Source organism: Polyergus mexicanus, unplaced genomic scaffold (assembly GCF_030449975.1).
Source record: "Polyergus mexicanus isolate NDT 795.1 unplaced genomic scaffold, iyPolMexi1.0 SCAF_13, whole genome shotgun sequence".
Classification (NCBI taxonomy): domain Eukaryota; kingdom Metazoa; phylum Arthropoda; class Insecta; order Hymenoptera; family Formicidae; genus Polyergus; species Polyergus mexicanus.
Window position 1 is genome coordinate 4,243,193 of NW_027223333.1, and position 20,710 is coordinate 4,263,902.

Sequence of the window (20,710 nt, forward strand, 5' to 3'; positions counted from 1 at the left end):
CATGCGGTGATGATTTGGAGAGGGGAAGGTCCCGTCGTGGACGCACAAGAGGATGTGGAATAACTCGTAGCCTGGTTGGATCAGGTCATGGAGGAGGCATGCGACGCGGCTACCTTAAGGATTGGCCCGCGAAGACCCAAACGGAGCGCCTACTGGTGACAGGACACGGTTGCGGCCCTTCGTTGGACCTGCCTGCGAATTAGACGTCTCCTTCAGAGGGCTAGGAAAAGAAAGCGGCCACAAACGACGTTGGATGAATTGGTTGCGCACTACAAACAGAAACGCAAAGATCTGCGATGTGAAATTAATAGGTTAAAGTCACTAGCATGGCAGGAATTTATTGACTCTATTAGCGACGACCCTTGGGGTTTACCGTATAGACTAGTGTTAGAAAAGTTAAGATCTGCGTCGCCCAGTCTGACGGAGCTAATGGATACTGAAAGTTTAGGGAAATTACTAGGCTCCCTATTTCCTAAAAACCCACTAGCAGATAGGCTTAAGGATTGGTCCAACCTCGTCTGGTCGGATGAATGGACAATCTCCCCGGCCGAGACAGATACGGTAATTAGGAAGAATTCTACATCGTCTACAAAGGCTCCGGACCCTGATGGATTTCGACTGATTATGTGGAAAGGGGTTACGGGGGAGATTTTGGACTGGATCGAGCATCTTTTTAATATATGTCTTAAGAAAGGGGAATTCCCAGTAGCATGGAAACGCGCTAATTTAGTTTTGATTCCGAAGGGGGGTAATCAGTTGATAGATGCGGTAGAGCTACCCAAAGTGAAACCGATCTGTCTTATAGACGAAATCGATAAAGCCTTTGAACGCGTTCTCGCTGAAAAAATTGATTTATGGCAGATGGAACATCCAGAATCTGACCTGTCCGATAACTAGTTTGGATTCAGGAAGAACCGTTCGACATGCGACGCGCTCCTTAGAATAAAGGCTGTCACGATATCTGCGGTAGCTAGAGGTGGATACGCAATCGCGGTATCACTTGATATCAAGAATGCATTTAACAGCATTCCTTGGAGGATTGTGAGAAGAGCATTAGGTCAGAAAGGGTTTCCCCCCTATATCCGTAGGATTATAGATTCTTATCTCTCCAATAGAGAGAAGTAGGATAGTAAGGCCGGTTCTGGATCAGTTTTGTGTGAGTGTGAGAGAGAGGGTATCGTTGGGGAGTAAGAGAGAGAGATAGTTTCGGAGCAGTTTGTGGGCGCCCGAGGGATGGAGAGCGGGCTGGGCGGATGCATGGGGGGGTAAGTAGGGTGAGAGGGGAAGCGCGGTCGGGGGAAGCGGTGGGTACGAGTCGCCGAGAGCGCTCGAGAGATGGCGTTCGGGGGTGGCGGTTCCTCCCGATTCGCGACCTTGACGCGACTCGCGCTTCTAGCGCGCGGTCCGCCGTCGCGATTCTTTAGGGGGGCGCGCCGCTTCTAGCGCGCGATCCGTCGTCGCGATTCTTTAGGGGGGCGCTTCTAGCGCGCGATCCGCGAGCGGGCGGCGGGCGCCCGGCGTCGAGGGGCGGGGGATCGTCCGTGGGCGGTCGAGCGGACGGAGGGGCGTCCCTCGTCGCTCTCCTCCTCTCGAGGCGCGCGTTAGCGCGAGCGCGCTCGTCGCTTTAGCGAGATGGCGAATCTTCGAGAGGTCGTGAAATAAAGAGATATCGTCGTTCTAGCGAAAGAGGAGAGATGTTTTTATTGTTTTCTTTTACAAATTTTTTAATATATCAATATATTAATAATACGACGATACGAGTACGCGAGCGAGCGTATCACGATTCTCCGAAGAGCAGAGCCTGCAGTTCGCAATCGATTATATCGTTGCGGTCGAAGTTATCGCTCTCGCGTATCATCGCGGGAATAAGCGCCTTATCGCGAGCGCCTGCCGCGATGTCGAGGAAACGAATTAGCTTGTTGCCCACGCGCGCGGTTAAACCGCTTAAAGATGCAACGATGCGGTTGACGCAAAGTTCCAGATTTAATATATTTACGACGGTGTTCTTCGATATGGCTAGGCGAATTTTAGGCGTTTCGAGACGAAGTATTCGGAGATTGTTGAGTTTGCCGAATCGTAGCGTCAATTGTCCGATGTATATTGGCGTCGGGCGCGCCTCGTCGCGCTCGTCGGAGCGAAAGTGCGACAGGAGCGTGGGTCGTAGATCGAGCAGTTCCTTCCACGTATCCGGCGTTAGCGAGATCTCTTTGCCGTGACAATCTCCGAGGACGATTTCTACGAAAGAGGGTCGGCTGACGTTAACGCTAATTTCCAGATGTTTATATGCGGTTTTGGTCAATGGATAGCGTCTTCCTAAGATTCTGAGCGGTCGCGCGATCGAGACGTCCGCGTCGTGTTTTGGCGTTCGATCGCGATCTCGTCTAAAAAAATAGATATAAGCGATGAGAGAAACGGTGTTAGCGAATTATTAGTTCGAATAAATGTTCGATAGTCTTACCCATTGTCCATTTTAGCTTTTTTAGCGTATTCCGCGCTATCTTCGCGGTCTCGTTCGGTTAGTCTCGATCGATCGTCGAATGAGTGTTGCTGTTGCGGTTGCCCCCCCATTGTCGCGTACATCGTCGCTCGTTTTTTCTCGTTTGTTCTTTTTCGCGCGTTAGTTTCGGTGTTCTCCGTCAATAATGAAGCGCTTAATGGATGAACGGTCTTTATATACTCGCGTAGAGATCGCTTCTTCCCCTTTCGCGCGTTTTCTCTTATATATTCTATTTTAAAAAAATAACGGTAGGGTCGCTCTAGTCGTTCTCATCGTCGATTCTCTCTTTCTCGATCGTGTCGCTGAGACGATAGACGCGACTAAGTAGATCGCGCAATTGCCTTAGCAGTCCATCCGTAGGACATTCGATGCCGAGCGCGTGTAGATCGAAAGGACCCGCCGAGGTTACGGTATTTGTAAATTCGTTGAAGGCGTAGAACTGACGTTTGGCGAAGAAATATAGATTGCCATCGATGTATCGGAAGGCCGACGTTATCGCGGTCGGAATTCCGGGAAATATATCTTTTAATGGAGCGTGTCTAATGACTATCATGTGACACTCGTCGATTTCCGCGACTTTATCATCGTCGTATATAGCGTAGGTTCGTCCCGTGTGCGTATTTATCGCCGCGTTGATTTTAACGTTTCGGGGAAGTCCGATATCGTGGAGATATCTCGGCCAACCCGATTTTAGTTTAAGACTGGGATATTCCGCGAGGTAGATCGAATCGTTCGCGAATAGCGCGAGATCGCCCGAGGGTCTTCGATACGCGGCGGATAGACGCGTGAAATTCGCCGGTAGAAACGTCGCGTAATCCGTGAGCGTCATGGGTCTACCGTAACGCTTTTCGGTCATGTCGACCGACCATATGTTGCGGCGATTAGCTATATATAATCGATGATTCATTATTAGCGCGGCGTCCACGCGTCGTAATGCGCAGAGATCCGCGCGCGCTGGGTCGGTCGGCGCGACGCTCGTCGTCGCGGGCGCCGCGGTAGTCGCGGGAATCGCCGTTGGATAGTTTCCGTCGTCGTGAGATCCGTACAGATTCTGTATAGCGAGAATGTCTTCTATGCTCAACTTAACTGGAAATTGATTCTCGATATCGGGTATATACGGGAACATTATAGAGTCATTGCGCATACTATGCTGTAGACCCAATGCGTGGCCGATCTCGTGCGTTAGCGTTTGTAGCAGATGATGCGTGTCGGGAGGATTTTTGTTTAGATACACGTGCCATGGTTCGGAATCGTCGACGTGTATCTCCGATGTGAAGTCGGTTGTTCCAGAGGGAAAAAACGCGTGAGCTAGGGCTTCTCCCGGACCGTCGAAGGCCGCCGGGCAAATACCGACGTTTCGGCGATTCGCGTAAGTGTGCGCGCCCGTTCGATACGATATTAATATATCGGGGTGTAACGGGTCGCGTGCGAAAGTTAGCGATGAGTTCGCCGCCCATAACGCGAATGCAGTTTCGGCCGTTCGCGAGATTTCTTCGCTAGCCATCTGAAAATTCCATGCGAGACGCGTCTTCGGCCATTTTCGCGCGATCGGGCTATAAGCGCGATCGGGAATATCTGCGAGACCGCATCTCGGTTTACGCATAAGATGAAGCGTAACGGCATTTAACGCGCCGTTTCCCGATAATTGATAATATTCTTGAAACAGCGATAGCGCGCGACGCAGAGATGTCGCGTTATCGGACGACAGTGATTCTCCATCGTCTTTTAGAAAACCGTATACGCGCAGAAAACGAAGCGCTTCGATTCTTTCCGAGTCGAAGGGCGCGGCGACCGTCGTAGCGACGAGCATCGTCGCTAGAGTGAGAACCATCCTCGTGTTAGTCATCGCGCGAAACGGGAAAAACGCGGTAAACTGTTGAGAGACGCCGAGCGCGATTGATTCGCGCGTTCCGCGAGACGCCTATTTTTATCGGTGACGAATAATATGGGTGGATGGGGAGAGAGAGAGGGAGAGGGAAACGCGTTTCTTTCGGCGTCGAACGTTTGGAATGCGCGTTATCTAACGGACGCGCTCGAGTTCCTCTTTTGTTTTTTCTATTTTATTATTCGTTTGTCCTCTAAGAAGGACATTCGATGAGCGATTAAAGATATCCCTTTCAACGATGCGCGTTATCTAACGGATGTTTTCGACGTTCGATGAGCGATTAAAGATATCTCTTCTAACGATGCGCGTTATCTAACGGATGTTTTCTGTTATTCGTATTATTCGTTTGTCTTCTAAAAAACGTCGAACGTTTGGAATGCGCGTTATCTAGCGGACGCGCTCGAGTTCCTCTTTTGTTTTTTCTTTTTTATTATTCGTTTGTCCTCTAAGAAGGACATTCGATGAGCGATTAAAGATATCTCTTCCAACGATGCGCGTTATCTAACGGATGTTTTCGACGTTCGATGAGCGATTAAAAATATCTCTTTCAACGATGCGCGTTATCTAACGGATGTTTTCTGTTATTTTTATTATTCGTTTGTCTTCTAAAAAGGTCACTCGATGAGCGATTAGAGATATCTCCTTCCGGTAATGATAAATTAGAGATAGAGATATCTCCTTCCGGTAACGATAAATTAGAGATACCTTTAAATTTCCCTAGATACTTTTTTCCGGCGATGATGATCTCATTGTTCGCAAGGTATTCGGAATGCGCATTATCTAACGGATGTTTTTTTGTTATTTCTATTTTTATTATTCGTTTGTCCTCTAAAAAGGACACTCGATGAGCGAGTAGAGATATCTCCTTTCCGGCAACGAAACGGTCGCGGAAGGAAGATGCGGCACGATCGATAAATTGTACCGCAACATCCCGCGCGTCGATCTTTATAAAACGCGAGATCGTTTCGAGAAGCGTTAAAGTATTCTCGCTCGCGAGATAACGAAGCGCAAAACGACGGAACGTGAAGTGACGAGAATTAAAATCGGTCGTGAACTGTTCGATATGGAATGAATCGAACAGATCATTAACGCGGCCGATTATATTAATGTAAACGGGGACTTAATCGCGATAAAATCCTATGTTTTGGGAGACCTCGCTACGGATTTGCGTGTGGAAGCGCAAGGTGTTATCGATAATAGTCCGGATTCGTTTAGACTCGCTTTTCAGTTAAACGAAGATGTAGATATCGCACATTTAATGTAAGTATCTAATTGAAATTATAATAAATTATAATAAATTATAATAAATTATAATAAATTATAACAAATTATAATAAATTTTATAAATTATAATAAATTTTATTAATTTTTACTTTTATTAATTTTTACTTTTATTAATTTTTACTTTTATTAATTTTTACTTTTATTAATTTTTACTTTTGTATTTTAGACAAGAAATAGAGAGCTGTGTAAAAACAGCGCGAGAATCGCTCTATGATTTAATAAATAGAACGAAAACTATGCTCGCACAAGCGCAAAGCGTTCATAGCGCATTGCGCGACGCTCGTCGACGCGGCGAGCGCGATTTCGCCGTTCCTGAAGTTAGGCGAGTCGTCGCATCACAGATCGATGAGGAGACCTTCGCCGTTCCCGAAGTTAGGCGAGTCGTCGCATCACAGATCGATGAGGAGCCCTTCGCCGTTCCCGAAGTTAGGCGAGTCGTCGCATCACAGATCAATGAAGAGCCCGAATCGCGACCGATCGGCGAACTCGAATTACGATCAATGGAGGACGAGACCGAACCGGCGACGGTCAACGAGGGTAAATCGCGGGCGAATGTACAATTAGCGAACTATATGCCCGAATCGCAACCGTTCGACACGGAGTAATTTTCCGCGTTAATAAAACGCATTTGTAAGATATAATTTTTATGAATAAATGTTATACATTAAGCGAAACGTTGATTCTTTACGCTTTTCTTTTCTTCTTCCGTATCCTCTTCATCTGTGTCCGCATTAAGTATATTTAAATAGATTTAAAATCTCTATAATTAAGTTTATTATGCGATCGCGATAAAATAATATCTATGGACAGTTATAAATTTATAATTAAGTTTGTTACGCGACCGCGATAAAGGATGCGACCGCGATAAAGAAAAAACGCGGTTTGTTCGTGTAACGTATATTTTGCAATAATATAACATATTCATGATTAAACTTAGATTATATAATTGACTCAATACATTATAATTATATTTAAAATTTAAAATATATAATTAATTTGATACATTATATATAACAAAAGGATGCGACCGCGATAAAGAAAAAAGATTATATAATTGACTTAATACATTATAATTATATTTAAAATTTAAAATATATAATTAATTTGATACATTATATATAACTTAAATTTATATAATTTAAATTTATATAACTTAAATTTATATAACTTAAATTTATATAATTAATTTGATATATTATATATAACTTAAATTTATATAACTTAAATTTATATAATATAAAATCAATCGCTCATATTGCGCAAACGATCGCGTCGTTCAAACCACCAATCGTGTAATTTACACGCGTTTTCTAACGCGCAATTTTTCGCGTGATATCCGCAATGAAAGGCCCGCGAAGCGTTCAGAGTCTCCAGACGTTCGATGTCTTCGTAATCGGCGTCGATAGTCTCAACAGAAACGGCTATGTCGCGATCGTCAGCGACGTTTCCTAAGATCTCGACTAACCATTTCTTCTTCTCGTGACCTTTGACATAGATCTGCACCGTCGAATCAGGGCTGGATCCTCGACATATGGCATCTCGAATGAGTTTTTTCATCGACCCATAATTTGTGTGTCCATCGTTCCACTTTAGCTGATGATGATTCGATATCAACCAACACGCTCGCGATTTTTCCGCTCTCGTGAGCAAATCCCACGACATCGGCGAGCGAAAGATGTGATGCGTCAATTCTACACCATTTTTTAATACGGCTACTTCTTTCACGACGAATTTTTCGTTAACTACGAAACCTTGAAGATCGACAAAAATCGGTGTGTCCATCGTCGTTGTTAGCGATACTCGAAGTGTTTCTTTCTAGATTTTTCTAAGCGTTTTATTCTGTCTTTATATTTTTTCGAGTATCATTGCGCTTACACGATTCTGCGCACGACGTTAGTGAGCGGATTGTATTCTACCACTCGATCGTGAATAATAAGACAGTAAGCTGTGGTATTAGAGGGGATGTTTTCCTTGCAGTCGAACTCTATGCGAACGTCCACAGTGGCGCTCTTAATCGACTCGTTCTGTCGAGAACAGTCGATGACTACGAGTGGGCCGTGAATTAAAAATTTATCTAGATTTAAGAGCGTTTCGTCGTTTTCGTATCCGTAGTACGTTTTTCGAAATTTCGAATACATATCGTATAATACGGCGATTTTATGTTTATCGAAATCTAAATTCATGTCATCGTAAGGATAAAAATCGGAATTAAGATATAGTTTGACATTAGTTAGTTTACAATTGTCGAATAAAGAAGGCTCCTCAGACAGAACGTTCTTCTTTACAGATTGTAGCGCGAAGATAATGTATCGCGGTTTCTCGAGTTGTGTTGCCGCTTTGACGGCCCACGAGTGTTTGGTCGTGCTCTGTAAAAGCGGAAACTCGTAAAGATCCCATGAGCGAAAAGCGACGCTCAAATATCGTCCACTATCTAACGTGCGCAATAATCTTAATTTATTAACATTATTCAATACTATATGAGGCATTCGCCATTGTATTTTTAACAAAACGATTTTAGGTTCTTGTGTTTCGCGCGATATAACGCAATTGTTATCGTTGCGCGCTCGTATTAAAATAAGCTCGTGTCGCGCGTTGATCACAACGCGCTTGTAATCTTCGCAAAAACCTAATAGCACGTTAAGAGGTACGCAAAAATTAAAATCACCAATTGACGAATGAGTTGTTGCTAATAAGTCCCATCCAGCGTTTTTTAATATTTTACTTCTTTCGACTGTCAGCGACGCGTAATTTTTAATCGTACTCGTTATTCCAACGTTTCTGTTTCGATCGATCTCTACACCATCGAGCTCGTAGCGAATTTCCTCGAACATAAACGCCGCGCAATTGTTTACTAATCTCGTTACCGATGCAATTTCCTCTTGCGCGCTCGATGCTTCCTTCGACTCGAGTCTGCCCTCAATGTAGATAAAACTGTCGCAAGGTAACGTATACAAATCTTGCTGTTGTATAGGAATTCGTATCTCATCGCTATTTCCGAACGTAGTATTGGCGTAAGGGTTGTACGTGTGAGTTTCGATCTTAACGATGCGATCGTCGAAGATCGGCTCCCCGCTGATACTTAGAATGTCGCACATTCCGCTTTTTACGAAGAAGCGGTTCTCGGCACGACAAAACCCAAAGAGCGCAGAAAAGTCTCGTTGGCGACGGTTAGTCTTCCTCTCTTTTTTCTTCTCTTTTCCGCGTTTAGAGGTGACGCGACAGTGATAATAGGTGCGTTTCTCGCGTTTGATCTGTTCACTACGAGCATCGCGCGCTTCTCTACCGTTTTCGTCGCACGTGTAGACGAATCGTAATTTCTTCGCCGCGAAAATCGATCAATTTTCCGTTTTGATCCACAACACGCACATTTATATCGGTAATGGTCCGTGCGATGATCGGAAGGTAAATGATCTGCGTTGGAATCTCCGACACTTTATATCCAGGTGGAACGTTAGGCGCGAATTCGTGTATAGTATGCGCGGATTTGTCGTTATGATACGCTCCTGTTGTAACGTTGCACTCTATTCGAATAAGGTTAATGGCCATAATATTTATTGGTTTATCGGATGCATACCATTTATTCGGTTGTAATACACGAGACGAGAAACCTAGGAGCGAACCGATATTATCGGGTTTTGTGAAATTTACTCGATATGCGCATTTAATTTCGCTTCTCATAGTGTTATCGTTACCGCGAAGCGTTATAGAATTTTCACTTTTATCGCCATTCTCATTGTCTTCGAAATAATCGTCATCAACATCGTATATGTAATCGTCATCGTTCGTTTCCGGTTTTTCATTTTCGCGTTCTCGTTCCTCCTCTCTCGCTCGTCGTTTATGACGAATCGCCGCTCTTAGATACGCGTTTATAGCGCTTAATTCGTAAGATCCTATTGGAATCGCGATAATCTCGTCATTATTATCGAAGTAAAATTTATTATTCGTGGAATTTATATTCGGTATTGTATTATAAGTTTCAAAATTGGTTAAACCTAATTCGTAATCGTCGTCGTTTAAATCGAGAGGCGGAAAATAACTCGCCGCGAGAATACTGCTTCGTCCGGAAAGAGTGAGAGTCAGCGACATGATTGGCGAGAGCGATCAAACTGCGTTCAATTGACGAATAACGGTTGATATTATAGTCGACGCTTCCTCCAATCGACTTCTCGGAGAAATCGAAGACTCAATTGTCCGCAAATATTTTGATCGCGCGTCTGCTCAGAGCGACGATTGTATCGAATGTTCGCGTCGCGTCCGAGATAATGCGCGAGTTCGCGCGGAGGACGAAGATCGCCGAAACCGTCGTAGTAAATTGCGTCGTCCCCCTTTTTCGCGTACGCCACCCAATGAGTACCCGGTCCGGATGCGTCGTCTAAATGCACAATGCCGCTCTCATCGCGGCGCGCTTGCGACGGAAGTGCGTTGCGCATAAACACACCTCTAAAATGAGGTACGCGCGAGAGTATTGCCGCGCGATTTAATTGTTCGTTCGTCGTTGCTCCGATGGATGGGAGAATTTCTAGCGTCTGTTTACGCGAAGTTTTTTTTTAGCTCTTCTTCTTGTTGAAGACACGCCACTCCCACGTTTGTATGGTGCGAGATATAAACCGCGACCTTCCATTGCGCGATCATGGCGCTGCAACTCTTCCAGTTGTCGTCGCGCTGCTTTGCGATCGTTCACCGCTTTCGCGATTCCCGCCGCTCCCCCGGCCAAAGAACCGAGAGCTCCCAATAACGGTAGTAGGGGTAAAAAGCCGCCGCGTTTCGCTATCGGAAGCGTTCTTTTTCTCGTAGCGATTATTTTCCTTTTGTTCTTTTTTCTTTTGATTTTCGTTGTACCCATTCCAAGTTTGGTCTTCGATTTCATAGCCATCCATACAGCCGCTGCGGCAGCTTTCTCGCCGAGAGTCGAATCTTTAGCCGCGACGCGTTCGCGCGCTTTTTTGGCGAGCGCGTGGTCAGCGACGTGTCGATCAGCGAGTTCGCCGCTCTGCGAGTACGCGATATCGTGCTCGCGGCAAGCTGCATCCAGAGGATTGACACCTCGATCGCCTCGCGCAAGTCGTTTCGCAAGACGAGTAGCCGGCCCGCAAAATTGATATCCAGGTATATGTAGTTCGAAAGGGAGCGCGTTTATCGCTCTATTCAATAAGCCAGCGCCATGACTCACACCGTACTGCTGTTTCGCGAATTGCATTCGCTGCAATCTTTAACAAGCGGTGCTGGACCGTCGATGTGTGTTCGTTGCCAAGGGCGATTATAATGCTCTAGACATCGACGGTTGCGCCGCACCTCCGGATCCACTTTTATATATTCAGGCAATTTCTCCCACAATCGTTCTACGTAACGACCGAAATGCTTTAGTAAAATTATTTTCGGAATATAACGCAATTGATCGGTGGTGAAATCGAGAATATCGTCGCCATCTATTAGTAAAATAAACATCTCGATTCACCGCGCGCAATTCGCTACTGCGCGATTGATGGCGATCTATTCGTATATAAATAAAAAGGTCTCGCCCTGCCTTACGCGAGTGTACCGCGCACGCGCGCAGCAAGAGGAATGCGCTTCGTGCGGCAACCGATCGCGATAAAGGTGACGAACCTCGATAATAAAACGCGACCATCGAAAAAAACGCGTAGACACGGTCGTCTATTACCGAGCGCTATTCGCTGCGTCATTTGCGGGCCTTCTAGTTGCGGCAAAACAAACGCATTAATAAGTTTGTTGGAGAGTCCGCATGGTGTACGCTTCGAGAACGTTTATGTTTACTCAAAGTCGTTGCAACAGCCTAAATATCAATATTTAGAAAATTTATTAACACCAATGGAAGATATAGGTTATTTCACATTTTCTAATAACTTTGACGTTATTTCACCCAGCGAAGCTCTCCCAAATTCGATATTCGTGTTCGACGATGTAGCATGTGACAAACAAAATACTATCAGGGAATATTTCGCTATGGGTCGACATTCGAACGTCGATTGCTTCTATCTGTGCCAAACGTATGCTAAAATACCGAAACATTTGATTCGAGATAACGCTAATCTGTTAATTCTCTTTAAACATGATGGTACTAATTTACGTCACGCATACAACGATCACGTGAACACGGATATGTCGTACGAAAATTTTCACGCGCTATGTTGCGCGTGTTGGCGATATAAATATGGTTTCTTAGTGACCGACAAAGATAGCGCGCTCCGCGCTGGTAGATACAGACGAGGATTTAACGACTTCATTGTACCGTAGAGCGATCAGTTGTCGCGAATACGTCGAACGCATCGATCGCTCTCTCGCGAGTTAGAAGAAGTTGCAATGGCCTCGACAAATATTGGTGAACGCGAAAAGACAGCAAAAGAGATAGCTAAAACGCGCGCATCGATTCGTAAAAAACACAGAGCATTGAAGACCGGAAAAATGGAAAGCGAGATCGCGATAGAGAGTCGTTTCAAACCAATCGTCGAACCGCTGCGGCGCATCGCTAATCGCGCCGAGCGAGACGAGATAGAGCGAAACGAAATTAAGCGCGAAACGATAAAACAAGACGCGATCGACGTTTCACCTTCGACGAGTATCGAGGAAAAATGGAAGGACGAAGCATTAACCCCCGTTTGGAAAAAACCTAAAGCGAAACAAATACGCGCTCGACGACGATTGAACGCCGTTTCTACTCCATTAAACGAATCTTCCGTCGAAAGAGATCCATTCGCGCGAAACGAAACCGAAGAATATGAAACGTTCGAATCCGAGAGTCTCGAATCGCCCTCGATGCTCGAAATACCCGTTAAACAAATTTCGCGAATTTCTCAAGATCGCGAAATATCGCACGGTCGACTAGGACCGTTAGGGCGAAAATATATGGGAACTCTTCTCGGCGGAGAAGCGCCGAACGAGATTGATCACGTTTACGGAGTTTACATCGGCGAGAAAAGTGCGATGCTCGGCGATAAGCGATTTGACGTAGACGCGAATGATTCCATATTTATAGATGAGATTAAATATGTCGGTACTCCCGGTTTGTATGAATTAATTTTTATGAAAATTCCTAATAGTCTCATATATACAGAAAAAGATAAATTAACATACAGAAGTATATTGTTAACAACGAACGCTCATAGACGTGATCATGACGCTAAAAAATCTGTCTTAGGAAATAAAGGATATAAATACAAATTTATTATCGCTCCGCTTATTCACAACAGCGGCGCGAAAAAAACAGGCGCGGGTCGCGTATCGTCGACTATGCGTGTCACGAACAATAAAATCGATTACGTCCATTGGGACGATCCAAACGAATTAGTGGATCGTCTGCGATTGTTAGACGCTTCGCGTCGAGCCGGCAACAACGCTCACGAAAACGAGATTCTATCGATAAAGGAGCTTCGCGAAACAGGAGCGATCGTATAAATTGAACTGTCGCGTGAATGACCGTCACAGTCGTACGCGGAATTCGCGATGTCCGTGAGCAAATTTGGCTCGCCTTTAAAAAATCGAGGCTACGACGCGAGAACCGGAAGACTACGTCCGGCTATCGAGTCTCTGCGAAATTACGTACGCGATAACGCGCTGTGTCTAAGCTCTTCCATTGAATACGACGCGAGAGAGCGTAAGATAAAACGCTTGGCTCAACCTGAGGAGGACGCCGATGCGACAAGCAAAAGCTACATCGAGGGAATCACATCGCAATTGAGAAAAGACGCGAACGAGGCGGGACAAGGCGTCATTCTACTGTTTACGAGACTCGCTCAGCTCGATAGCGCTTTAGGTAAACGAATAGACGTCGCGGAGAGTTTCGTTTCCGAGATAAAAACGCGCGATGACGTTCTAAGTAAACGAATAGACGCTGTAGAAAATTCCATTTCGAGAATAGAAACGAGCGCTAACGCTCTAGATAAACGAATCGATGTTTTAGATAAACAAATCAAAGGTTTAAACGATCAAATCGAGATTGCGAAAAAAAATATATCACTCAACGCGGCGGAGTCCTCGACGAGAAACGCGAGTGATTATAAAGTAATGTTAAATCAAGGTAAAGCAATACGGGAACTAAGTCAAAAATCGCGTATCGCGGCGAATTCTGCAGTGAAATCCGAGACGAAGATACGAGAATTGGAAAATTCAACGTCACGATTGAAGAGAGACGCGGACGAGCTATCAAGAAAAGTGAGAGAACTAGCAAGAATTAGCGGGAGCGGCGAACCGCTCGAAAGAAAGATTAGCGGGAGCGGCGAACCGCTCGAAAGAGAGATTAGCGGGAACGACGATCCGCTCGAAAGAAAGATTAGCGGGAGCGGCGAACCGCTTGAAAAAGAGATTCAATTCAACGTTATTCTCGAGAGAAAGAAAAAAGAATTATGAGCGTTAAAAAACGAAGACTAGTCGAGGAATTGCACGCGCCCGCGAGAAGAAACTTCTCGCGTCGTCGCGTTGCGGTGCGCGGGTACGACGACCTATGGCAAGCGGATGTGGTCGAGATGCGTCCTTACGCGAGACTCAATAAAGGCCACAACTATATACTCACCGTTATCGACGTATTAAGCAAATACGCATGGGCTGTACCGCTTAAGAGTAAAAGCGCGAACGAGGTTACTCGAACGTTATCTAAAATAATACGAGACTCTAAGAGATGTCCGAAAAATCTACAAACCGATAAAGGAAAAGAATTTTACAATGCCGATATGCGAAATTTCGCGAAGAAGCACGAAGTAAATCATTATTCGACATATTCGGTGATGAAAGCGTCGATAGTCGAACGATTCAATCGTACGCTCAAAAATTCTATGTGGAAGTACTTCACGCTAAATGGAACGTACAAGTGGATCGACGAATTACCACGACTCGTCGAGGAATATAACACGCGAAAACATCGCACTATAAATATGAGACCTGTCGACGTAACTCCAAAAATTGCCGATAAACTTTTAAATACTGTATACAGCAATATAAAAATCGCGGCTCCGGCGAAATTCAAAGTAGCCGATCCGGTACGCATCAGTAAATTTAAGACGATTTTCGAGAAAGGCTTCACACCCAACTGGACTACAGAGATTTTTCGAATAACTAAGATACAACGGACTAATCCCGTAACGTATCTATTAAAGGATTCGCGCGGCGAGCCGATCGCTGGAGGATTCTACGAGCACGAATTGTTGCGCGTTGGCGATCCCGACGTGTATCTCGTAGAAAAGGTGCTGCGTCGAAAGGGTGACAAGATTTACGTGAAATGGTTAGGAATGGACGAATCGCACAATTCTTGGATAAATAAAACAGCTGTATTATGATAAAAATGTATTTTTATTAAATAAAACTACATATTATACATATTATACATATTATACATATTATACATATTATGCAAAATTGTAGACATGTTAAAACTAAAATAATCGTATAATTATAACAAAGAAAATCTTAGAAAAAATTGTAGACGTTAAAACTAAAATAATCGTATAATTATAAAACAAAGAAAAAAATAATAACACAATACAATTAAAATTAAGACTTGCGAAAATCGATTAACCGTTTAAATAATCGATTAGAGTGATTACCATTATTAATCTTTAAATCGTATAATTATAAAACAATCGTAATTTTGTACGAGTTCTCTCTTGCGCTCCATATAAATTCTTTCTCGCGCCGCTACGCGGCCGCCACATCCTGCGTTCTCTCTTTTGCGCTTTATGCGAACTCTTTTTTATATTTTATATATATTCTTCATCGCATTCTTAAGCGAACGTCGTATCTCGCGGTAATTTTATTCTCGCGGTGGCTTTATTCTCGCGTTGCTCTATATATAACGCTTTCAAGAATATAATAAAGAGTCATGGAAATCATCGATCTGCCCAATTCGCGGCAAATCTCGACTCGATTTATGGCAAATTCTCGCATTCTGTCTCGTTTGCATGTAGCATAATATATGTTCGATGCCAATGAAATAGAACGCGAATTTGCCAAATCGAGTCGAGATTTGCCAAGACTTGGACAGAATGGTGGTTTCCACGACTTTTACATCGCAAAAACACAAAAAATTCGTTTTTTGGCGTTATATACGAATTTTTTCGCGTTCTATACGAGTTCTCTCTCGCACCGCTACGCGGCCGCCGTATCCTGCGTTCTCTCTTTCACACTTTATACGCACTCTTTCTCGCGCTTTGTATACATTCTTTATTACGTCACTATGATAATACTAAAACTCGCATTAACATCTTTTTCACATTATTCTATATAAAACACTTCCGAGAGCATAATAGAAAGATCGTGAAAATGTACGATCAGTCTTATTTATAATAGATTTTATACAATATCTATTACAATATCTATTATATATAAGACTGATCGAACATTTTCACGATTTTTTATTAAAATCTATTATAAATAAAACCGATTTATTTTTATTATTTTATTAAAATCTATTACAATAAATTATATTCAAATTATATTCAAATTATATTATTCGCGCAAATTTGTTCTTCGAAACGATTCGTAGAATGTCTACCGATGTTTTTTCGACGCAACCGTGAATTATATCGAAAATACAATGGTAATATATTATTTATAAAATATGTTTATACTAACAATAAACTACTAACTAAAGTTTAAATGTTTTAAGAAACGTATAGTATTTTTTCGCTCCCTACAACGGTATTTTATAATGTCCCCACGGTAACGTATCCGTAGTTCCCGATATCGTGTATCGTTTGTCATCGTGCGGACTGAGCGCGATCTTCAATTCCGATACTGTATACATCTCATGTAACTCGGATCTTATACAAAACTGCTCGCGCTTCATCTCGATCCCCTGTCGAAGACAGCGCGCGTAATCGTCAAACGTTATCGTTCTCGCGACAACGCCGCTCTTAACACCCTTGATTCTTTTCGTATCGCTTTTACCGGCGACTCGCAACGCGTACATTTTCGCTCTGAGTCCAATAAATTCGGTCATAATCGCGCCAGCGTTCTCATCCTTCATCGCACCGGGTATTTTTTTATTAGCGAGAGGCATTCCATACGCATTACCCATTGCGTAATCGCTCGTATCGAATTTGTCGATATCGCGTTTCATATTCTCGTATATGTCCTCGCATTCGACGCGATAAATGAGACTATCCGTATCGGTGTACATTATTTTACACTTATCTCGATACAATGGTAACATATACTCGTAGTGAAATTCGTATAAACGAATCTTAGATATATCGAGAATACACATACCTACATAAATCGGTTTATTAAACTTAACCTCGAGTTTACGCAATTCTACAGCTACGAGATCCTCCGCGAAAACGCTTCTACTGTGAAAATTCGGCTTCGCGATCATCGCTTCCGCGCCGTATCGCCCGTCCCATCGAGTCACGAGTCGAACATTCGAATGATTGCGTACGTTCTCCATAGTTTTGCCAAACACGGCATTATTCATTAATTTGTATAGATTTTTCTCAAACTCGTTTTTCGCGTTAATTCGTAATCGTGTATTCAGTTCGATGTATTCGCGCAACCATGAAGATTGCGCGAATCGCAATATTCTGTGTATTTTCGTAATGCGTAATCCGTGTCTAACGCATTGCTGCAAATTGCGATAATATATTACGTAACGGTTCTTATCGTACAGTGTGGCGAGAAGCTTCTCGTCTCGTTTTCCGGGCGGCTTATCGCGCGTCGGGCAGAATGGCAAGTCAGCGTGAGAATCGTGAAGGTTGGACGGATATGCAAGGTCGACCTCTAGAATATAACCGATAGGCGAGTCCGATGTCACGGACATTAAGTCAACGCTCGTAACGTTATCGACCCATCGAAAATTTTCGTAAGGCAACGATTGACACATCGCCCATCCATACAAATTATTTACATCGAAATACATGAGATGCGACGATGGTTCCGAAGGATCGTATGACTGTAAATATTTGTTATTAGCGCGCGCGTATCTGTTGGAACATTGACTTAGCCCGCCGCGTATTCCGCGTTCCACGAACATCACCATATCAATGTCGGTTAATAATTCGAATCGCACACTCGTATACTTTAACATAGCGTCCCACGTGTATCCCGGTAACGTGTAATAATACGCGGTATCTAAATTATAACTTCTCATACACGCGTCACGAAAATTTTCGAAAACATCGGCCAATAGAAGAACGTCGGTCTTTAAATACAAATCGCTATAATCGCCTAACGTTTCGACGCGAAATCGCTCCCAGACTCTTATCGCGCGCGCGTAATCACTCTCAGATATCGCATCACCGGTTAGCGAACTGTAAAAAGCCTCGCGCGGCGGTAGACGAGTCTCTAACAATTTATCTACATCGTCGACATACTCGTACGGAAATACACCCTTTCGCGCGAGAAGCTCGAAATCGGCGTCGCTAAGATCGGAAAATTCCGAACGCGCGATCCTCAATTCGCTTTTGTCTAGATACGACGCCAATTTCTCGAGACTCGCGCTTAGAAATTTGAAAGAATCCACGAAACGCAATTTCAAGCGTTTTCCGAACCTTCCCTCGTCCCACGCATCTTCGACGTTCTTCGTGAAAGAGATATACGTTTCTTTCGTTATCGGCAATATTTCCACGCTGCCGGGAAAAGCGTTAGCTACATCTTTAATGATAAAATGCGCGTCGTAACCCGATAAATTGTGAAAAAATACGGGAATTACGTAAGTATCCTTATAATTTAAATTACAATTCGAATGCGCCGGACCTCTGTACCGTCCAGTCAGATGACAGTGATCGCGCACGCGAGCGTCTCCCAATTCGAACGGTTTCTCGCATATGCTGCAGCGCGTCGCGTTTACGAATCTCTCCCATTCATCCGATGTAAGATTCGTCATAGGAGCATCGATATCGAGAATAGTCTTCGCGCGAAGCGCTAGATCGTGCAGTTCTTTAACGAACCACAATACGCAATTTTCACCGCGATAAGCTCTGTAAGTAGAGCTAACGCCATCCAGCGCGCATCGCGCGTAATATCCGGCGCTATAGACTTCGTGATGCTGAACGATAGATGTATTCGACGTTCTCCTCTCCTTTTTCTTCTTCAGTACGCATTCGAGATCAGCGTACACCACGAATGGAAGTCGCTCCTTTCTACTATAGTTGCGAAACTCTAACCATTTGTCGTCTTTGGTAGGAAGGACTATAGCGCACTCGTTCATCCTTCCGCAGTCCACGCTGTGAGCCGATAACTTATGGCTCGTTCGAAAATAGTGCATGCATCTGCGACATAACGCACATTTTAAATCTCGCGCATTATCAACATCGCGTGACGATTTTTTTAATTAATACTCACCGATCGCATATATGCGATTTATGTCGTCTACCGCTCAGTTGCGAGCCGACGAGTCGCGACAGATTCTTGATCCACGCGAAATGCGTCGCGTCATCTCGTCGCGTCGTATCGTTAAAATACAGCAGATTAACGTGTCTGTCCTTTTTATCGTCAGTGAGACGCAAAGGAACAACGCGACAACCGCCTTTTCCCTCCTTTTTACTTCGAACGGTATACACATTAATAGATATGTCGTTAATACGTTCGAATCTAGTAATTTTGTTCAAACTCATAGGAAATTTAACGCCCTTCAGATTCAGCACCGTCGTGTAATGCGGATACGAAGATTCCCGACCCGCGTTTTTTTCAGCTGGATACAGAGCGGCGACCACCGCCCATGCGAAACACGCATTGTCATTAGATTGCACGTTTATCACCGCTCTCTTTAACACGATCTCTCGCGGCAATTTGACGTGACATCCCGCGTGCATAGGATTGTATCTGTTCACGTTCACAGTTAAATTGAATATTCGCGATAACGCCCATCCGCTATCGCGCTCCTGAAATTCTTCCAACGAGGCTAGAGTAGCGTCGACCACTCGCTTCTCGTACCACTCTCGCAAGTCGGAAAGAGGTAGAAGCGAATAATTCTTCGTGACAATAGTCTTAACATCGATCTTGTCGCCCGAAACGAACTCGCCAATAAACACGGTATTGACCTTAATACCGTTATATTTATTCATAACATCGCGTATTCGATCGAGCACGGTATCTCTAGCATCCTCGAGAAATCGTCGAGGTTCGATATAATCGAAATTAATAACCGCGCCGGTTAAAACGCGTCTAGAGAAAGCCGTCTCGATCTCGGACCACGAGAATCCCTCGCGTTCCTCTACACCGCCTCCCACGCGTTCGAAACGTCGACGCAGATCGTCTCTCGCGCCCGTTAATCGAACGATTCTAGCGATAAGAGAATTGATCGCTCCGGTCGATCTCCCTCGGCGCTCTCCTCGACATCTCTCCCGCAGAGACTCGAGACACTCGTCGCACCGTCGCGCCCACGCGCGATACGCGTCCCCCGTCGCGACGTCCCGCGCGCTATCGAGAAGATCGCGCGCCTCCATCTCGTTACTCGTCGTCTAACGAACGCCAAGATTTTTTACAAATAAACCACGTCTCCTCCTCGTCGTAATTCTCGATGTAGAACAAAGCTCTCGTTTCGCAGCCGGCGCACCAATTATTCGACACGTCGAAAACCTCATCGACGAGATCGCAAGCGGGCACCATCTCGCTATACACCGTTTTCTTCACGTGCGTCGATACGCTTTTCGCGAAACTCGAGCTACGCGCGCAATACGCGCAATATCTCTCGTTCTCCTCGAAATACTCTCCGTTCTCGAATCGGCAACCGAACTTAAAGAAACAATGCACGACGTGATTCATCTCCCACGAAAATTTCGGAATTCCGTATCGCTGTTTCCAATTGCGATAGAGCAAATAGCCATCGGCTCCGACGTTCGCGAAAGGTTCGTCGAATCGCGTCTCGCTCGCCCCTCGCACGAACTCTTCCGCGAAGTCGATCTCTTCTATACAGTACAAACGATCCTCTATATAACGTTCGCGTAGTTCTTTCTTCAAACAATTCGGTATCTCCAAATTCCATATATCCTCGATACTTCCGATTCGAACGTTCACCGCTCTTTCGGCTAATCTCGTTAAAGCGCTCGGCGCGCGCTTCATCGCGCCGCGAAATATTCTCGAACGTACTAATACCTCGAGAC

General features: G+C 44.5%; 3 protein-coding genes across 3 annotated transcripts; 1 reads left to right on the forward strand and 2 right to left on the reverse strand.

The window, feature by feature from the left end:
• The first annotated feature begins 11,984 nt into the window (after positions 1–11,984).
• On the forward strand, positions 11,985–14,729 carry LOC138938973 (uncharacterized). Its single transcript, XM_070306399.1, has 4 exons — positions 11,985–12,629; positions 13,107–13,994; positions 14,237–14,599; positions 14,715–14,729. The coding sequence occupies exons 1-4, from the start codon at positions 11,985–11,987 to the stop codon at positions 14,727–14,729; spliced, it is 1,911 nt and encodes a 636-aa protein (XP_070162500.1).
• Positions 14,730–16,302: 1,573 nt separating this feature from the next.
• On the reverse strand, positions 16,303–17,490 carry LOC138938975 (uncharacterized). The gene has a single exon (XM_070306400.1). The coding sequence runs from the start codon at positions 17,488–17,490 to the stop codon at positions 16,303–16,305; it is 1,188 nt and encodes a 395-aa protein (XP_070162501.1).
• A 1,456-nt stretch (positions 17,491–18,946) lies between these two features.
• On the reverse strand, positions 18,947–20,053 carry LOC138938976 (uncharacterized). Its single transcript, XM_070306401.1, has one exon. It carries the CDS (start codon positions 20,051–20,053, stop codon positions 18,947–18,949), a length of 1,107 nt encoding a protein of 368 aa, XP_070162502.1.
• Between the last annotated feature and the right edge of the window lie 657 nt (positions 20,054–20,710).